The 18,860-nt window shown below is 44.5% G+C and overlaps 1 protein-coding gene across 4 annotated transcripts in view; it reads right to left on the reverse strand.

Annotated features, from left to right (window-relative positions):
• The window catches only part of ERBB4 (erb-b2 receptor tyrosine kinase 4), a 574,745-nt gene that overhangs the window by 33,783 nt on the left and 522,102 nt on the right, over positions 1-18,860 (reverse strand). For all 4 annotated transcript variants that reach the window (XM_064515342.1, XM_064515340.1, XM_064515343.1 and 1 more), the window contains exons 21-22: positions 4,759-4,914; positions 1,839-1,914 (exon numbers count right to left, since the gene is read on the reverse strand). In XM_064515342.1, coding sequence (XP_064371412.1) covers positions 1,839-1,914; positions 4,759-4,914 — 232 coding nt within the window. The remainder of the gene's footprint in view (positions 1-1,838; positions 1,915-4,758; positions 4,915-18,860) is intronic.

Genomic DNA, 18,860 nt, shown 5'->3' on the forward strand with positions numbered 1-18,860 from the left:
ATATGATCACCAATCTCTTTTTCACTGCCTTTAAAAAGACTTAAGTTTGGTCTGTCATATAGAGAGCTCTGGAAAATGGTTAAACAGTGCTTTGTGTTAATCTCTAAATGAAATTTCCTTGTTTTTATTGGCGTAAGAGCAAACCTAAGAGATCTGCAACACAAGAGAAAGGCTTAAGACAAATAAATAGTGGGCAAGTAAATGGATGCAATAACAGAAGAACGTATCTTGCTCTTTTATCATATCAAAAGGGAAGATGAATGGCTGATGTACTCTATTATTTTAAGGGGAAAAAACGCAGATGTTCCCTAACGTAGAGCATCAATTTCCCACAAAGGTACCAAGCTGAATAATGTTATGTCATCGTCTTTGCCTTGTAAGCCATTCACACAGCCACTTGTATTATTTTTTTTCCCTAAATCACCTTATGGTTTTGAGGTATGATATTGCTGTGCTTCAAAACCAAGATCATCTTCTTGAATAGCCATAGGATTTGTTTTGTCGGTTGAGCAGGAAAATAAAGACCATATATCATAAGTAACAGAATCTGTCCCCAAAGATAATCTTAAATATTGAAAATGCTGCTTTCACACCAGTTTGCTTTGCTTTGCTTTTATTTTTATTGCAAAGGTCATTTAAAATATGCCTCCAGATCACTAACTATATTATGCCAACTGTCATGCTAATCTGAAAAGTGATGGGTAAAAATACCATATGCATAAAACACACATTTAGTTCACCCTCATTCACCTCCTGGCTGATGTTCAGTAACTATAACTTGTCAATCTTTTTTGGTTTTGTCCTTCCAGATTACAGATATTCTAGGCTTCCTGCTTTTAAAATGAATTTCACAAATGGAGGCATATTTTTTCCTGAGTGCAGTGATACAGAATTTGAGGAGAAAGAGCTGGTTTATATGATCAATTTAATTATCATGTATTTTTCTTCACTAGAGAGAAGAGGGCAGCTACTCAGCCATCACAAACAGTATCTTTTGCTGCTACCCACAGGTAAAAGTGAGTAGTGAATAGGATTGTGCACCTTTTTGTTTCAAAATTATAGGATACAGGAAATGCAAATGGAGATCTGTAACCCTAGCTACTGCCGGAAAATTCCCCTCACAAAGGTATACATGATTTTATTAGTAATAGCTGCACTAGATAAACATGCAGACAGCTCAGCAGATGTGGCACAGTAGCTTGTCTGGATAACAGAATTAACATCATTAAATACACACCTCATTCATCAAACGTGATTTTTTTTGCGCGGAGTCCTCCTGAACTGACCTGTCTAGCCAATTCCTAAGTTCTCTGCGAAATTAAACCCATGCCTGTTTTTAGGAAGGTTCAGCTCTTTCTCCTCCTCCCTTCTCTCCACCTCTTGCTGTATTTGCTCTGTGTTATGACAAATTCCCTTTTATCTGACTTTAGGTACCAAAAGTCCCATAAGCCTGAAAATGTTTTTTGACATTCATGGCTTTTAGAGTTAGGATTTTCAAAGGACTGCTGAAAATTATGACCTGCAGCCATATTTTTACGAATCTGTGGCTAAGCTGAAAGGGGCCTTTTTCCGTCATAATAATCAGCCAAACTGCTACCAAACAAGACCTTACGGCAGTCATCCCAGCAGGGACAGTGTGATAATGTGTTTTAGTGAGCAGCAAGGTAACACAGGAGACAAGTAACAACTGCTGTTTAGAGATATACATGCAAAAAAAAGGGGCGGGGGGAACCACTGGAATTAACTCCTCTAGGAAAAAAGGAAATCTGTAAAATAACAGAACTTGGTTTAATGCGTTACATGAGACAAATTTTCAAACAAATCACATGAAGATTTACCGTAGCTCCAAACATCACTCTGATGGGTAAATTTCCTGTAGTGTATACACTCCAGAGCCATCCACTTAATTGGCATCTAGGGAAAGAAAAGAGAAGTGTAGCTTAGAAATAGAATATTAAAATAATATGACTACGTCCTAAATGTAGACATCAGCTTCCTCTATGTTTCCCTTTTCAGCTGCAAACTTAGCAAAAAGCAGCAATACCGCAGCAGAGGAAACGGTTATTGCTGCCATCTACAACTGCGCAGAATTAGATAGGCTTGGACTCACAAAACATACTGAGGTGAGAAATCTAAGTAAATTGCCTGCACAACTTTTCATATCATCCAAATTTCAGTGATTCAGATATAACGAACACCTTACTTTTTTGCCATGCCTGGAGTTTGTATCCCAAGTCCACCAACTAGCTTCTCCAATGCAAGGATGGGACAAACGCAGAAGTTACACCCAACCTCCCTAAATCTGAAGTAGAGCACAGAAGCTGGAACTCAGGAGCTATTTTTGCTCAATGGCTTGCAAAACCAGGCACTGTTACCTTGATGGCTCTGTACCAAGGCTATTTAATAACATAATGTCTATAACATTTCACAGTCCATGTAATCATCAGTGTAAAAAAGCAGTAGGGAGGATTTACTGTGCTTAATTTCTGACTTCTAACATACATGTTAGGAATGCAGCCTTCCTAGTTCTCTGTGTCATTAGGGCAGTGAGAAAAGTTCCTCAAGAAAGTCAAAGGTCCCAAGTTAGCCTCTGGCTGTGAATCACCCCTGTGGGGAGTTCATCTGCCTTCCTGATAGAAAAGGGTGTGCAGGCAGACACAAACTTCGGTTTGGCATAAGGGTTTCCCCTCTTGGGCTCAGGTTAAGATGAGATTCCTGGTGTTTTCCTTTCCTGAGCAGGGCCCCTGAAGCCCAGCCCTGCAGTCCATTGATTTCTAATGGACAGACACATAACCGAATGTTATCCGGCATGGCCTCGTACGGGTCCTGCCTAACTTGGATCTATGGAACTTGCAGGAGAGTAAACCTTGAACTGAAGAGAGACATTACTGCATGCAATATCTGAACAGATGGTGGGTGTAAAAGCAGAGGATGTGTCTTCGTTCAAACCCTTATGAAAATACCTTCCATGCAGTTGACTCATGAACATAACCTATACAGAGCTATGGCAAAAATAGCACTCTTTATTAAAGGTTGGCTTAGCACTTGCAAAGACAGTTCACCCTCCTCCACTAAGCTCTGCAGAAGTGCATTGCTTTCATTCCCCTCAAATTCAGTAGGGCTGTTCCAAGCTGGAACAGCAAAGCCGTGTCATTCGTCATAGGATAAATCAGGTTGGGAGGGACTGCAAGGGGTCTGTTGTGAGACCTCTGGCTCAAAGCAGGGTCGGTGATGAGATCAGACCAAGTTACTCAGGGGTTTATCCAGTCTGGTCTTGAAAACCTCCAAGGAAGGGAGACTGCACAACCTCTCTGGGCAACCTATTCTACTGCTTGACTGTCCTCATGGTGAAAAAGTTTTTCCTTTTATCTAGGCTGAACCTCTCTTAGCATGCTTACAATACAACTTTAAACTGCAAATGCCTTCTGGATATAACAGGACACTTCTCCAGAACAGGGAAGTGACATCTCTGATGTGCAAATAGTGCTCCAGAACTCCCACGAGTGTGATTGGCCTCACGAGTCCAAGATGCCATCTAACAGCTGCCAGGGAACAGCTGGTTTGCAAGGACCAGCTCATTTTCTGCCATTCACTGGCTGATGGAGGGAGGAGACAGAGAAGAGGCAGAGGAGTTACTGAAGAGGGAATTAGAAAAGCAAAGGAATCAGGGCAGACTGCCAAACCTCCACCCTCCCTGCCAGGAGGTCTCTTTCCTGGGGCAAACGGGAAAGCACTGGTGACTCCTTTCAAGCTCTTCGCCTCATTCACTGCAGCGCTGATGTCATCCATGCAACCGCTGCTAAGGGCAGCAGCGCTACAAAGAAGGCAGCAGCCCATCCAGGGGAAAAGCACATACTGGCAACAGCTGTTTTTCCCAGACATGTGTGTAAGTGAGCGGAAAAAAAACACAGGTAGCAAGTAGACAGAAAGCAAACTGAACGTTTGGGAAAAGGAAAGACAGGAGAGGCAGAGCCACTTGGGATTTTGTGATTCAGGACAGGCTGAAATGTGGAATTTCAAGTTGTTTAGGAAGCAGCCAGCAGAAGTACTATTAATGGCCTTCTGAATTTTGGCATGCTTCAATCTGAAGGCATTATACAGTGTGTGAGGCACTGCGTGGAAGTTCAAAGGTGTGCCAAAAAGTAATATGAGAAAATGTCTGGTTTCAAAATTATCCCGAAGCCATCTTTTTAGTGGGCTGGCATTCAGAATGGCCCTGGAGACTCGGAAGCAGGAAATAGCATACACAGGCTCTTTCACTGTCACACAAGAAGTGGCTCTTTGCAGAGCATATGTAAACTCTTTCATATGCTACAAATAGAAACATGCTCTGCGGCCTTCCTCTCTGTTTCCTGAAAAAAAGACCTGTCTGGGAAAATGGACCTGCAAACTACTGAGGTCCATACTGGCTGCAGAAGGGGTCTGTCAGCAATGCACTGGAACAGCCATCACTCACTGGACTGACTTCAAAAGTCTTCAACACAAGATACAAAAAGGAGTGTAAGAGCAAAACCTAATTCCGAGCATGAAAGCTGCTCAGAAGATGTTATTGATGGACCTGTAGAAACTCACTGAGCAAAAACAAACAGCTTTTATATTTGGTATCACAACACAGTTCACTGCTACAATACAGGGCTTTGCTAAGTCACTGAACGTACTTTCTTACATAGATAAAGCACTTAAGGATACCCTGTCCTAAAACTTCAGGAAATTCATAAAAGCATGACACTTTCACCTCCAGAAATGTAGAGTACTCACCTTCCCTCCATCAGCATTATACTCCTTCTCATCCCCTTCCAAAAGCCTGGCTAGGCCAAAGTCAGTGATCTTCACATGGTTTGGTGATTTCACCAAGACATTACGGGCTGCCAAGTCCCGGTGAACGAGTCTCCTCTCTTCCAGGTACATCATTCCCTGAAGGGCAAAGAACAATACAATAATCTTAATGGGTTATACGTGAATTTTTAGAACTACTTTTCATTGGTGTCTTGTAAAATTTCTCTTATTATTATCCACAATAATAAAAGGGCCTGGAGGCCAGAACTTCAGCATCTCCTTGCTCTGAGCAGGAGGTGGGATTAGACGACCTCCTGAGGTTCCTTCCAACTTGAATGATTCCAGGAATCTGTGATTCTGTGGCAGGTGCCAAAATAAAAAAAAAAAAAAAAGAAAAATGCACAGATATCTCCCTTGCTCCAGCAAGTTTAAAATCTAGAAAGGTAAGATGAAGAAAAGAAATGTTACAGTCCCTAATTTTTCAGACAGGGAATCTGAAGCCTAGAGATATTAAGAGACTTAGGCAGAGCCACACAGAAATTTGGCTAGATTGGGAAATAATCCTGTATCTTCTAAGCTCCAGGCCAGCATCTTCAACTCGTGATGCTTCTTTTCCATCTCCACGTCTCGGAAGTTAGACACAAATTTTCAGTACCCTCAGTGAAGTAGGAGGAAAACAATTCTGTGTTCCATGGGCTGCAATCCACTCGCCTTTTCACTCCCTTAAAATTTTGTATGTAATATTATAATTATGTATTAGATCAACGGCCACTGTTTTTTATGAGCATATATATTCTGTTAAAAGTCCTTTTGTTAACAAGCCCATCCAGCTGCCTTTAAAGATAAGCTAACATATATTCAAGCTGCCTGGCCTTAATCTGTTTCTTACTCTGATGAGAGACTAACCATCTACCATCAGCATGGAAGTTTACATGACGCCTTGTGACACTGAGATGAACACTGAATCTTGGTCTCATTAATTATATGACATGTAAAGGATAGTCAGGCAGCGTTACAAGCCTATAATTTCATTAAAAGGCATTTATGACATTAACCGTCATTATAAGGACCTACGGATGAAATTATATACTTGATAATTACCCTTAAGGTATCTCTTAATATATTAGCTCTACATAATATATATGGTAATTTAAAAAAAGCCATTGTTGAATACCAAAGAGATCATAGTAACACATAATACAGATGACAATTCATAGAATCCCAGGTAACGATCAAAATGACTAAATTACTCCGTGTCACGGGCCAGGATCGATTCCCTTTCAGAGCGTGGGATGCTCCCCCAAGCCTGTCCCCGCACCTCTGAGCAGGCCAACGCGTAGGCCACCCCCAGTCACCGGGCCCGAATGTCGCCCTTTCTTGACAGAAAGTGGATGTCTTTACAAAAGGTATCAAGTGGAGCTCTGAACTGCTTTGGCTTTTAAGTGAAAAATCTCAGTGCAAACACCGCTAAAAGGTTTGGAAATGTGTGGGAGAGTGTTTGGCATAAACACTGCTTCATCTCTCATGCGTTCAGGTTTTGCTGCAGTCAACATGAAGGCATTTGAAAGGGGACGCAGGGACTCTTTGGCACGCAGCAAATGGAATTATTTTTAAAAAGCACTGCTGGTAGAAGCAAACACACCCTCCTGCCAACGGCAAATCAATGCTGTTGGCTGCTGAACATTAGACCTCTAGGACTTTGAGAGCTTAATGGTTTTTGACATCAAATTAAAGCCTGCAGAAAAATGGACAAATAAATCTCACAGGTCGAACAATTGCGAGCCATACAACAACCGCGCCACGAAACCGCAGGCACTGTGACTTAGCACAAGCGTTGCCATGTAAAGAAATGCGAGCGGAGAGAGATGACGCAGTCGACGGCAGTGATGCTGTGCGACAGAGGAACAACCACCGCCACCGCAAAAGAGGTCCCACAAAATCCAGGGGAATTGAGAATCCGTACGACTATTCCCGCACCATGTCTCTGGCAATAACCGGAGAGGTCCTCGAGGCAGCGTGAGCGAGCGCTGCTCCTCCGGAGCGCCCTGGGAAGCAGCGGGAGCAGGGGCACCTCCCGGACCCGCGTCGCTCCCCTTGGCCCGGGGGCTCGCAGGCGGCCTGCCGCAACGCCTCATGGGAGCCGCTGCGCCGTCCCCCGGCGGGGCCTGGAATGCCACCGAGCGAGCACTGTCCCCGTGCCTGGTCACACTGCCAGGCGCGTGCGGGCATGCGGCTCCCTGCAGGCTTTGCAGAGGTGTCCCTGGCCTAATCCCACGTTCAGCTTTGCTGCTCTTGCTTCTCACTCTGATCTTCAGGGTGGCTTCAGGGTGCCCTTAAAAATGCTGCGCAGTCATTCCTCGCACATCTAAAATGAAGCTGGCTCATTACAGTCCCTGAGCGTGCTGCGCTGGACGTGGGATCCCAGCCGCGTGCAGACAGACGCACGCCGTGGGGCTTCCCCAGCCCGTCCCACCGGCAGCTCACCCGCTCCCCTCTCCGGCCTCCACGGGGCTGGGCAGCTGTCTTTGGTCTCAACACCCTCCTCGTGGTAATAGCAGAGATCCTTCCACAACAACATGTCTCAGGGTGTCACTTGCACTTTCTTTCTACATTGCCTACAAAACACCTTGAATTTTTAGAACAAAGAGAAGCACTACTTAAACCTCGTAGCCTTGAGATAACTTCCAAAATCCTTATTTGGTCCAAATTCTCAAAAATACCTCAAAATACTGGGGTATATTGGCTGGGGGGGGGGGGGGTGGGGTGGGGTGGGGAATGAAAGGTCCAAACATGCAAAAACCTCTTTATGGGCAGAGCATGATGATGACACAAGAACTCAGAGAATTTGGTAAGTATTCTGTTGAATAAAACTGTGATTTTTGATAGATTGATTTCTAACCATCAGCACTGAAATTATAAGAAGACATTGCAGATGTCTTTTTGCAAAAATGAAGACGCAGAATTTCTATTCTGTTAAAATCCAAACAGATGACCTCCACCAAGGCTTCTGCCTCTCATCCTTAACTAAGGCTGACAGGAAAGGGTGGGATGGTGTCCTCCAGAAACATCCTTCATTGAAAGCGTTAAAGAATCAAACCTGTAAAGAGGTCGTCTTCATCTTATTTCACCTCCTTTACATATTTAATTTCCAAGCATTTCTTAAAAATGCAGGCTAACACTTCAGGTTATTTCACTATTTATTCTGATCATTCATTTCCATTTGCTTCAAACTTGCACAATTATTTTATATTTTCTTAATAAGATTACAATATTTTATTCAACCTAATCTCATACTCTGTTACAAACTCCAAAGATTTCTAATAAGCAACCTCAATATTCCAGCGAACCAGTAACTCCTGGGTTTCTTTTCTAACCAGAAATAGGTTAACCACAGCCTTCTGTGTACCATCATACCCACAGTTTACTTCACCTATGTCAAACAAGCTTCTCAAGGCTTTTCTCTACCTCTGTTATCTGCAAAGCTAAGAACAACCTGTGTAGGGTCAACAGCTACAAAAATCCTTCTGCCGGTCCAAGACCTGCAGAAGTGCAAACGCTCCAAGGAATACCCATGGTAACCACGTCTGGTTTTCCTGATATCCCATTAACAAGGTCTAAAGGGGGTGTACGTATAAAGCAAAAGGCATATATGTATTTCAATAAATTAGATTACACAGTAAAAATCAAAACAATCTGAAAGGGGGAAGCCCACAGTATTCACTGCAGTGATACTATCTAAACACATACTACACTGACAATCATTATCTCAAGGCATTTTCCAACCTGGCAGGAAAAGGGCTATGTAGGCATCTCTAATCTTGCTATATGACATGCAAGTACCATAATGAAGAAATATTCTGTGCATTTCACAGCTGGTGCCATCACCACCCAACAAGCCAGTGATCAAATACCAACAGGATATGCGGTATGAGTTACAAGACAGAACTGCAAGTGATCCTAAGCCCTGACAACACGAAAAGATCGGTTTCTAAAAATGACACTTAAAAGCCACATCCAAAAGTCACTGTCCTGTGCCATTTGCAGTGTGATCTGAGAGGCTGGGGAAATGGAGTGCACCTCCAGACTTGTCACCTCCAAATTAAAGCTATGCAGATACCATGTAACTGTCAAAGTATAAAATGGCCAGACATTAAGAAACCCCATGCTTTAGTATATGGATTAGAATAGCCACAGCAGGGTGTGATTTTTATGCTGAAACCAACGAGAACAGAAAGTTCAACATTAAGCCATCGAGGATCAGCTGCCCCGTGATCGCGGCGCCCAGAGTCACCTCGCACGAACGCAAGAATCAGCCGCGAGCCAGCCGTCACTGATACGTCCCTGCCTTGTGGCTTCCTCGCATCATTAGAAATGCAATTACTGGTGGGCTCCTTTTACATCAAAACATTCGCCGAATCAGTGCTGAATGCTATGAAGAAGTCAAACAGTGGCGGCAAACAGCTCTACCACAGATGAGTTGAGAAAGTCCCTTTGGAAGCTTTGTACGAACGAGGAACAGCCTTTTATCTTTCCCGGCTGTGCCCCTTATCCTAACCCAGTACCAGCGTCACATACGGAGATAAACCTGTGCTATACAAATTCTTTGCCTAGACATACATAGCATTAAAAAGGCCTGTAGCCAAGATCCCTTCTTTTCATGTGATTACGCAAAGCGTGAAAATGTAACTCCTCCTTTCAGAAAGAGTCACAAATGCCCTTGCCAGAAATCTGGGGAGAGTGGGGTGGAAGGAAAAATTTTAAATGGAGATTTTCAATAGGTCTTTGATTAGCATTAAAGGTCTTTTGGCCTTGGCTACACAGTTACTAAGCTGGGCTGCACTACCCATGTTTATGAATTTCACACAAGACTTGCAGCAGCACCCGGGAAATTAATAGCGACGCTGCGGGCAGAGGAGTTGGCTTGTAACAAGCAAAGATGGCTTCCCTCAAAGAAGGGAGGTGGACAGGAACGAGGTAAATCGTCACTAGGAGCTCAGCTCCAATAAGAAACTTCTACCTGTCATGTTCAGCCTTGATAGTTTTCTATGTAATAACCAGGAAAGGAAAAAAAAAAAAAGCAATACGAGGTGGTGTGACTCCTGCTCTCCTCTACCCATCCATTTGCTCTCAGGCTTGGCTAGCAATAACACAGGACAAAAATTACCTTGTTAAAAAGACTAGGAGCTAGTGACTAAGAGCTATGAAAGAAGACAGGCTTTCTCAAATTTATTATGGACTGTTTGTGGAGTCTGCAGGACTGTGGAGAGACAACCACTCACAGCTCTTCAGTTATGGTCTATCTCTAGCTTACAAGAAAAATGACAGACCAGAAAATGAGGTATCACGTGATGGCAACAAACCAAAGTGGGACAGCGGAAAGTAGACTTCCTGTCGAAAAATCCAGCGGAGGAGCGAAGACAAGGAGATGGGACAGCTTTCTGAGCTAGCAAAGTGCTGCACTGCACTAGAAAGTATCTCGTAAGTTCATAAAGTATTAGGACTGCTACTGATGTGGACATCTATAGAGCTGTATCACCAAAGGGGAGTTGGCGGTGGAAATAAAAGAACATAGGTTTGGGGGTTTTTTTTAAGCAAAATCAAGTTTTCAGATGTAACCATTAAGGTTATGAGTTTGTCCCTTGAGATGTCTTGCCTTTACGATGTGGTCACATTTGTGGTTTTCTTACTTTATCACCAGCATGACTTTCTGCAGCTCTCCTTTGTCTCCCAGTTCACAAGGGCAGTTTCTGAGCACAGCCTCAATTTGTACAGCTCACAGCGCACAAATTGCAAGTGCAGACAGTTTCAGATGCTGTTATTTGATTTCTTTCACTTTTCTGGACTTTTCAAAGTCCCATCTCCCAGATGCACACTTCTGGATTCCTTTCAAAGGTGGCAGCTGCTCTTCAGGGAATGTCCAACTCTTTAACTGAATAAGCCCTGTCTGAAAGCTGTTTCCATTAGGTGCTTCTACCTCAATTCCAGAAAGAAAGGATTCATTATTCAGGACAGATTTTAAGCAAGTATGTAATCCTCATTAAATGGAAAGCCCCTTTGGGATATTTATCAGAGATGAACTGAAGTGTGTTGAATCATAACTGAAGGTTAAGTATATACATATGTCTTTGCAGGATCCAAGACTTAACTTTGCAGAACAATTCAAATTAAAAAAAAAATAAGTAAAAAGAGCTCCACCTGCCCCAAGAACTTCAGCAATACCAGCAGACAGCACTGCAGACACTTTTTTCTCAGTATGCCTAGTTTGCTGTTTTCTGTGATATACGTTATTTTATCTCTAAATCCAGGAAATGTTGATCTTCACCCACCCAGAAAGCTTCAAAAAATTAAGAGCAGCCTGCCTTTCTTCGATAATAACTTCCCCTCACCAGAGCCAGGACAAATGGCAGATTCATCAAACAGGTATGTGAAGGAAGAAAATTTCAAGCCCAACTCAAATCTCACGGACATTAATCTCCAGCCTTGGAGATTGTCCTCTTTTCATCCTAATAACTTGGGGCTAGCTTAATAACAGGAATCAGAGGAATCAGTACAGAAAGCTTGAAATGATCATCTTCACTCTCCCTCCTTACCCCATGGAAAAAGTGTGATTTTACCTAGGGCTAAAGACTCTTTCAAGGAAAAAGCAATGTCCTTTGTTGTCATGAGCAACCAGAATCATCTAAGTAGCTGTTACTCCAGAGATAGCTGTAGGAGGGAAAAAGCAACACTGCTCCGAAACGCGCTGACTCAGCTGCAGAGGTGTGAGCTGTTACGTGGGTCTGTTTGCGGAGCTGGGGCTGGAGGCCGTCCTCACAGCACGGGGAAGCGAAGGATGCTAACAGCTTCGGTCCAAAGCTGACAGACTGAGCTGGGACCTGGCAGCTCACGCAGTGCCCTCTTCCACTGGATTAGCTGCCGAAGATTCCTGAAAACGTCCAGAGCTCAGCCAGCTGGAGGGGAAAGCTGGCAAGGGAGGTCCCACTCCTGGATCCCCCTGGCTGCGGTGTCACCCCAAATATTTAGGAGTTCAATTACTTTGTTTTTATATGGGGCAAGGAAATCTCTTTTTGGTAAAGGGTAGGCAAAGAAAGCTTATGCAATAATAATACATTTCTTCTCATCTCCTGCTCCCTTTACTAAGCTCTCTCTTAAGGTTTCTCTTCTCTATAGGCTACTGAAGTTTGAAGTCACAGGCTATCCACATGTAACAGGCCGTATCTTGGGGTAATGGTGCTTTTTCCTCAAGCTGCCTGTCTTTCGATTGCCAAACGTAACGTAACTAGCTGGATTTTCATAGTCAGTTTGGACCTGTCCACAAGACCAAGGATGACTGAAACGTTGCTAGACTCATGCTTGGAGCTGATGTGACATGGGCAGTGGGGAAGCTGTACATTCATGCGAGCTAATAAACCCATTTTCTCTCAATCCTGCGGCGACATTGCCAACCAGCTTCTAGACAAAAAAAGCTCAGAGTATACAGGGGCTTACAGCTGAGTTGTTACTTCTGTGCGTGTCTCATCTCACTTATGGAAAGGAAACTAGAGGAAGTATGACTCCTGTGCAGGCAGCTCAAGCTAATTCTGCCATGAAAAGAGCTAGGAGTGCCATTCCTGTGCACAAGCTAGTCCTAGATCCTTCCACTAGTGGATCACCCAAAAATACAGATTCTACCTGCTCATGCATGGGAGTGTGGTTGTACACTGGCTGACTCAGTTGAAGCACAAAATCTAGATGAACTGGCTTCATACCAGCTACAGGAGAACACAGACTACCTGTGGCAGTATCAACATGCCAGTTACCTGTCAAAAGACCAAGTCTGAACAAGCAAAAAGAATTTACACCAGATCTTTGCTCTGCATCATATGGCTGCAGCGTATCTGATCCAGTAACAGGAGCCCTAAAGCCTGATTTACTGCATTGCCGAGCTATGGGCCAAGACACAAAATAAAAAAGATGCTAAAGCAAAACTGGTCAAAACAAAGTCAGGAAGTAAGAGGGAAGGGAAGGAGGCTACGAGGCTAAAATTTAGATGAGAGATACAGGAAAAAATGCAGGCTACTCCAAAATGACATGTGATTCACAAAGGGAGAATAAGTAGAAAGAAATCAGAAGAAAAACAAGTTCATAAGCTCACAACACTGAGACTTCACTGACAGAGCTGAGCAGACATTTCGATGGGCCCAGGCCCACTGCAACCCTAAATTAAAATCTCAGCGGTGTCTTCTCATCCTTTCAAAGCACAGATAAATAGGTTTCCACTAGGCTGATTCACAACTCTTAGGTTGTAAGGTCCTTAAAACTAAGTTATCTATCCTGGGTAGGTGCTGAAGTGCTAAAGGCATTATGAGAAGGGGAGTCTGTTCCACTGTCATCATCAAACACTTCCTTTGTCTGAACTACTGCAAGAAGTATGAGTTGTCTCCCCGGCTCCTTCAAATTATGCAGACACCTAGATTAGGTGGTGCTGAACACAAGGAGTCTGTGAAGCACTTCATGTTCCTCTGAAGACAGATGTCACATAAATACATTAGGTAGCACTACTGATGAGATGTAGAACAGGTATTTCAACACTGGCCATACTGTGTGCACCTCCAGGTTCTTCTGGTCCCATCTCCAGGCACATCTGTGCAGCTGTTATGTAAGCTGTTTAGGATGGGAGAAAAAGTTCATTCCTATGCATGAAATCCCTGATGGAGGGAGCTGTGGAGTTATAGCTAATCTCAATTTTCCTATTAACTCAGACTTTTACCAAAGTGTTTCCTTAAGACAGCTGTTAGCTGTGACCCTCTCTTCCACCAGCTTTACTGCCTTCGCTCTGAGCAAACTAGCTCATATAGGCTCTAGCCATGCCATCACTTCACTCGGACCAGGTATCCCAGCCTCCCGGACTGTGTGGACACAGGCTGCATTAGTGTCCTGCAGTACCTTCGCCCTAGTCCCCAAGTGCTCAAAAGGACCAGTATGTTCCCCTGTAAGTAACTGAAGAAAACCACAGAGGCTCAGCTTACTGCACTGTAGCCCAAAGAGGTGGGAGAAATTGCAGCAGAGCTTATACAAAGCATATCACTAGTAAGGACATAGTAACTTCGACACAGCTTTGCAGCTCCCCTTGTACCCTCACGAGGCTAACACAGACGCTGACACACCAATATACCTTGCAGCGGAGACACACCAAGAGAGCTCCTGACCCTCCAATTCCAGGAGAAAACCAAGAGCTATAATAGGAAAAACCCAGTAAAGCCAGGGACTCCCGGGTAGAGGTCACCCCTAGCACTCTGATGAAGTACTCAGCATCTGATGCCTCCTTGCTAGGTCTGCAGTATCTGCTCCTTGCACGGGCTGATGATCGTGACCACGCAAACCGGTTACGTGTTTTCAAGAGACTGTCCTTTGGGCGCGCTGTCCCATGCAGGAAGAGCAGAAGCAAGGCAGAAATCTCCTGGCGATCCCCGTGTCAGAAAAGGCTGACTGCTCAGAAGCAGATCGCTGCTCTGTCGCAGGGACGCCCTTCCCCGGCTCTACCGCAGGGCCTGGACTCTGTCCCTCACAATTTAATGCTTGCTGTGGCCGGTAATTATCTTTGTCTCATAAGCTGAGAAGCGCTTAGCACTGTTTCAGTGGCAAGCACAGTTACATGCTGTCAACATCTCATTGCGTAAAAGAAGCCTTTAAATGAGAACTCACTGCCTAAATAGCAAACTTACTCCTGTAAAACTCTCCTTCCTGGGCAATAAACACTCATTGCTAAGAAACTACACTTAAGAGGCTAGCGGGCCAGCAGTCCTTACGGCAGGGGCTGTGAATTGCTGTTTCCAAAGCCAGTGCGGTAACCTGGGCTACTCGCGCCAGCGGGAGGAACAGACCTGCCCTGATGTGGGGAGTTCTCAGAGACTTCAGGTTTCACCTCCCAGCGGATCAAACAGTTGTGAAAACTGTTTGATACTTTGAAAAGTGGCAGCCAAAGAGGGAGGTATCAGCGTATTAACTTTTTGTAAAGGCTTTTTGCATCCTGCTCTTCCCCTCTCTCGGCTTAATTGCTGCAGTTTGAATAGCTCCAGCTCCTTCCTCGGAAGGGGTAGGTAGGCAAAACGTGTCCTATAAAGCAGCTCCCAGTGCAACTCTAACAGCAGAGCTGCGACCAGTGCTTTAATACTCTATAGTTATAAACTGACCGTAAGAGAGATAAGGTGGCTTTCCTGAAACGTCAAGCCTGCAAAAAAGTCTGAGCTCAGGGGGCCAGCAGAATACTCGATGATGTACTACTACCTTTCCCCTGCGCTGACCACTGACCTCTTGCCAATACAATTACAGTCGGGAGAGTATATTGTGCAGTGCGTTCACTCTCTCCAAGAAAGTGTATTTAAAATGGATTACTTCTGCTCCTTAGGCAGGCAATCAATAGAGATGTGGACTGCAATAAGTGTGGAGATGTCTGTGGGCTGCAGCACTTACCCTCTGTGTCTCTTCAGAAATTAATTAAAAATCAATGAAGCGTGCAGCCTATTAATAAGGAACCTCCAGATTAATAGATACAACCACAGCCTTCCCTCCGTTTCCAAACGAACACGGCCGGAGCGCAAACGCATTAGAAATTCTCCAGCGCTTCAGACAATACAGTAAGGCTGGTGACCTTCTGCTGCTTTGCTCTGGATCTGACTGTACTGCAATAGGCTCAACCTTATGCACCCTTAATAAAATATGTTGCAAGTTGGTTAAACAGGAGTAGTTGTGGTAAGCATTTAAAGTCTTCAGCGTTACTGTGCTGACTTTCTAGAAAATGGTCTTATGACAAAGCGTAGTCACCATCGTAAAGACAGGATCCAGCAAACAACAGAGGCATAAGGAGACTTTGTAGGTCCTGCAGGTTATTGCTGGGATTTGGCCATCACCGATAAACCTAGTTATCTGACTTCTCTACCAACAACCTGAACACAATACCTTGCAACTTGATGCATGCCTCATTACTGTAAAAGGTTGGATTTGCCTGAGGTTAGAAGCATCTGGGCAGGGGCTGGAGAAGGGCACTCTTGTTGCTGGATTCTGGCCGTCAAGACCCCTATCTCTACTCCCCCTCACAGCCCGGTAGCGTGCAACGCACAAAACGTACAGCAGCCTAAAATACACCCAGGGGTGTCAGCCCAGCTCAGGGTGCCTGCTGAGCAAGGAGAGCACTCACCCATAGCAGGAGCTTTCCCCGGCTTCCAAGAGATGAGATCCTAATTAAACAAAGCTATGTTAATAAACATAGTAATATGATAACTAAAATGTTTAAGTAGCAAAGTTATGTTGCAGAAGCTGAAAGACGACGCAACTTGCCCCAGGCAGTAGGCGCTGGGATAGAGCCAGGTCTCGGGAACCCCCGGTACCATACGACACCTCCTCGCTTTGGTTACAAGGCTGCCTTTTCAGGCAGCTTCCCTGGGAAATCAGTCCTGAGCCAGCAGCAGACAATCATCTGCCACTGAAAGGTCACTGATAGAGCGATGACATCATTCGGATGCAAGGCTTCCCAGTATTCACCTCTGGCTGCAGGTTATAAGAAAATATGTGACAAAACAGGTCTTTCTTGTACTCGGCCCGTTCAGCTGGCACAATGTTTTTGGACAGCTGAACAATTATATGCTACTTATTTTCCCTTTCTCATTAATGCTGCCCACTGAGCATACAGGGAACTGTGCTGCTACTTATCTTGTATGTTCAGATGAAAATCCTGCAACAGGAGCACACAACAGCTCCCGCTTTGCAACAGGCAAATACGTACATAATTCCACTGATCCCCATGAAATCCTTAAGAGGGGAATTTTTTGACCTCAAGATGCATGTTTCATAAGGCATTTTTGCTCCAATTAAAACCTTTTAGTAGTACCCTGTGTTCTCGTTAAATTAAGCTCCAGTGACTTTTTCCCCCCTCTACAGCAAGACTGGGTCTGAATTTGAGGCAGGTACCTTTAGCTGAAGGACGCCCCTCAAGCACGCAGTGCAGCAGTGCTCCATACGCCCACTTTTAAACACCACCGTTTCAATGTGAGTAGGAATACAACCAGACAAGAGAAGCACTGCTTCCTTAGGAAACCACCATTTGCACAAGCTCCTGCACCGCAAGGGCCGCCGGGCTCTGCACGGAGAGACGGGAAGGAGGCCCCTCCGCCTTCTGCCAGTGCTCCTCGCGTGAGCGGGGCGAGCGGGCTGGTTAGTCCGTGGGATGGCTTCTGCTGAGGAGTGCGATATCGGTCTACAACAGAAAATGTTCTGAATTTATTCTAAATGCTTTTGATACTCTGAATCAAGAGAGTTCTCAAATAAATTAAAGCTTTGAACTTCCAAACTCTGTTGCCACTAGGCTTCTGAGCACTCCTTAAAAACCCACATCACAGGTAACCATAGTTACCTATTTCATATCAGGTTTTTTCTTTTCTAATTGAGAAGCTTATGACAGCTGACAGAACAGGAGAGACCAGCCACATAAACAGAGTGTGCTAGCTGATAATGGCTGGAGAAAACTGCTAAATAATCCATTAGCATTATTCAATAAATCCAGATGAATGCTAGAGTGGGGTGGGCGGAAGACAGAAATTTGGTTTTCAAGAGACAGCTATTTCCCCCCAGCTAAAACTTCACGTTGTTATTAATGGTTCGCAGCATCGCGGTGTTGACAGTGAGAGCCCACAGAGCGTGAGTCAAGCTGCCACCGTGCCCTGCTAGTTACGTGCGCTCTCACTGAATATGCTTTAGTGCAGGGGGTTAATCATTAAATTCGGCTTGCAATGTTTTTTCCTTTCACTTCACCACGCTGAGGAGGATGTTCAGAATACAGGTAATTTACTGAGGATACATGAAGGGGCCATACGCTCCCCCAGCGTACAAAACAACAGCCAGGGACGTTGCACTTGGAAAGAAAGGGACAGGCGAGCGGTTTGCCCGTGGCACGGGGACGCATGACCTGCGCCCTTCCCAGCTTCTCCGTACCTCAGCCCGGCGTTATCAACGCCTATGCCACGGAGATGCGAGGGGAGCGCACGCAAGGCAAGTCTCCAGAACGGTTGCCTGCTCTAACGGCCACAACGCTGATGAAGGACTTCTAGCAACGTCACAAGCGACCACTGATTTGCTCAACGGGACTTAGGAATATTTCTAGATCGAGACCTTCTGAGAAAAAAGCTTGCCATTTCCTCTGCATTTTTTGTTACTTTCCAACATTGCTGTGGCAGTAGAGAAAACGCTCTTGCTGCCTCGACGTGAGGTATAAGCTGGACGTTCAGAGGGAGAAACGCTCTTACGTTGCTTTGTTAAGGCTAATACATTACTCACGCAAAGCAAAGGATGATTCCACCCTGCAGGTACACGGAGTCTTTCTGCAACTCAGATAATTACGGATCACAAAGTGCAGTATCATTCTGTGCCGCACATTGGTTCATTCTTCCTGCAAACAGGTTCTACAATTTTCCAAGAGGACACAACTCCACACGCAGGAGAAAACACTTGTGAAGTTGGAAATGCCTAAAAAGAACTCTTCATAACATCCTCAAAACAAAACTGTTTCTTCTTTTTGCCTAGATCCCAGAAACATCTAAATGCAGCTTGGCTCAAGCTTTCAAAACGTCATTAACTTCTAAGGTGAATCCCAGTACAGGATGTTTCAGTTCCCAAATTGGAGAAGCTTCTCGGCAAGTGAGAACTGGCTGTTGTAATTAATCTCTGTACACATCTTAGCAATGGCAAACACTTCAGTTAAAGCTACATTTTTGTCAAGCTGTCTCGGGAGTCATGGATGCCATGATTTATTCAAAAAGAAAGAAAAAGACTCATGACTGGCATCTCAAAATGTGCACGTGTGGGTGGGTGAATACACTGGAAATTTTGAGAGCTGCTGAGTTGAACCAGGTGACCCGAGTAGAAAACAGAGGAATCAGGACAAGTGTAATTCCACTGATAGTAACGTTTCAAGTGTCTTAAAACTCAATTCCTGATTCATTAAAATTAAAGGGAGTTTTTCCAACAGAGACAGGTTCAAGCGCTGGGTCAGTGCTGCTACCACTGTGCATCACCAAGCTGGAACGTACAAAGCGTGCTGAAATGGTTTTTAA

Source organism: Dromaius novaehollandiae, chromosome 7 (genome assembly GCF_036370855.1).
Source record: "Dromaius novaehollandiae isolate bDroNov1 chromosome 7, bDroNov1.hap1, whole genome shotgun sequence".
Taxonomy (NCBI): domain Eukaryota; kingdom Metazoa; phylum Chordata; class Aves; order Casuariiformes; family Dromaiidae; genus Dromaius; species Dromaius novaehollandiae.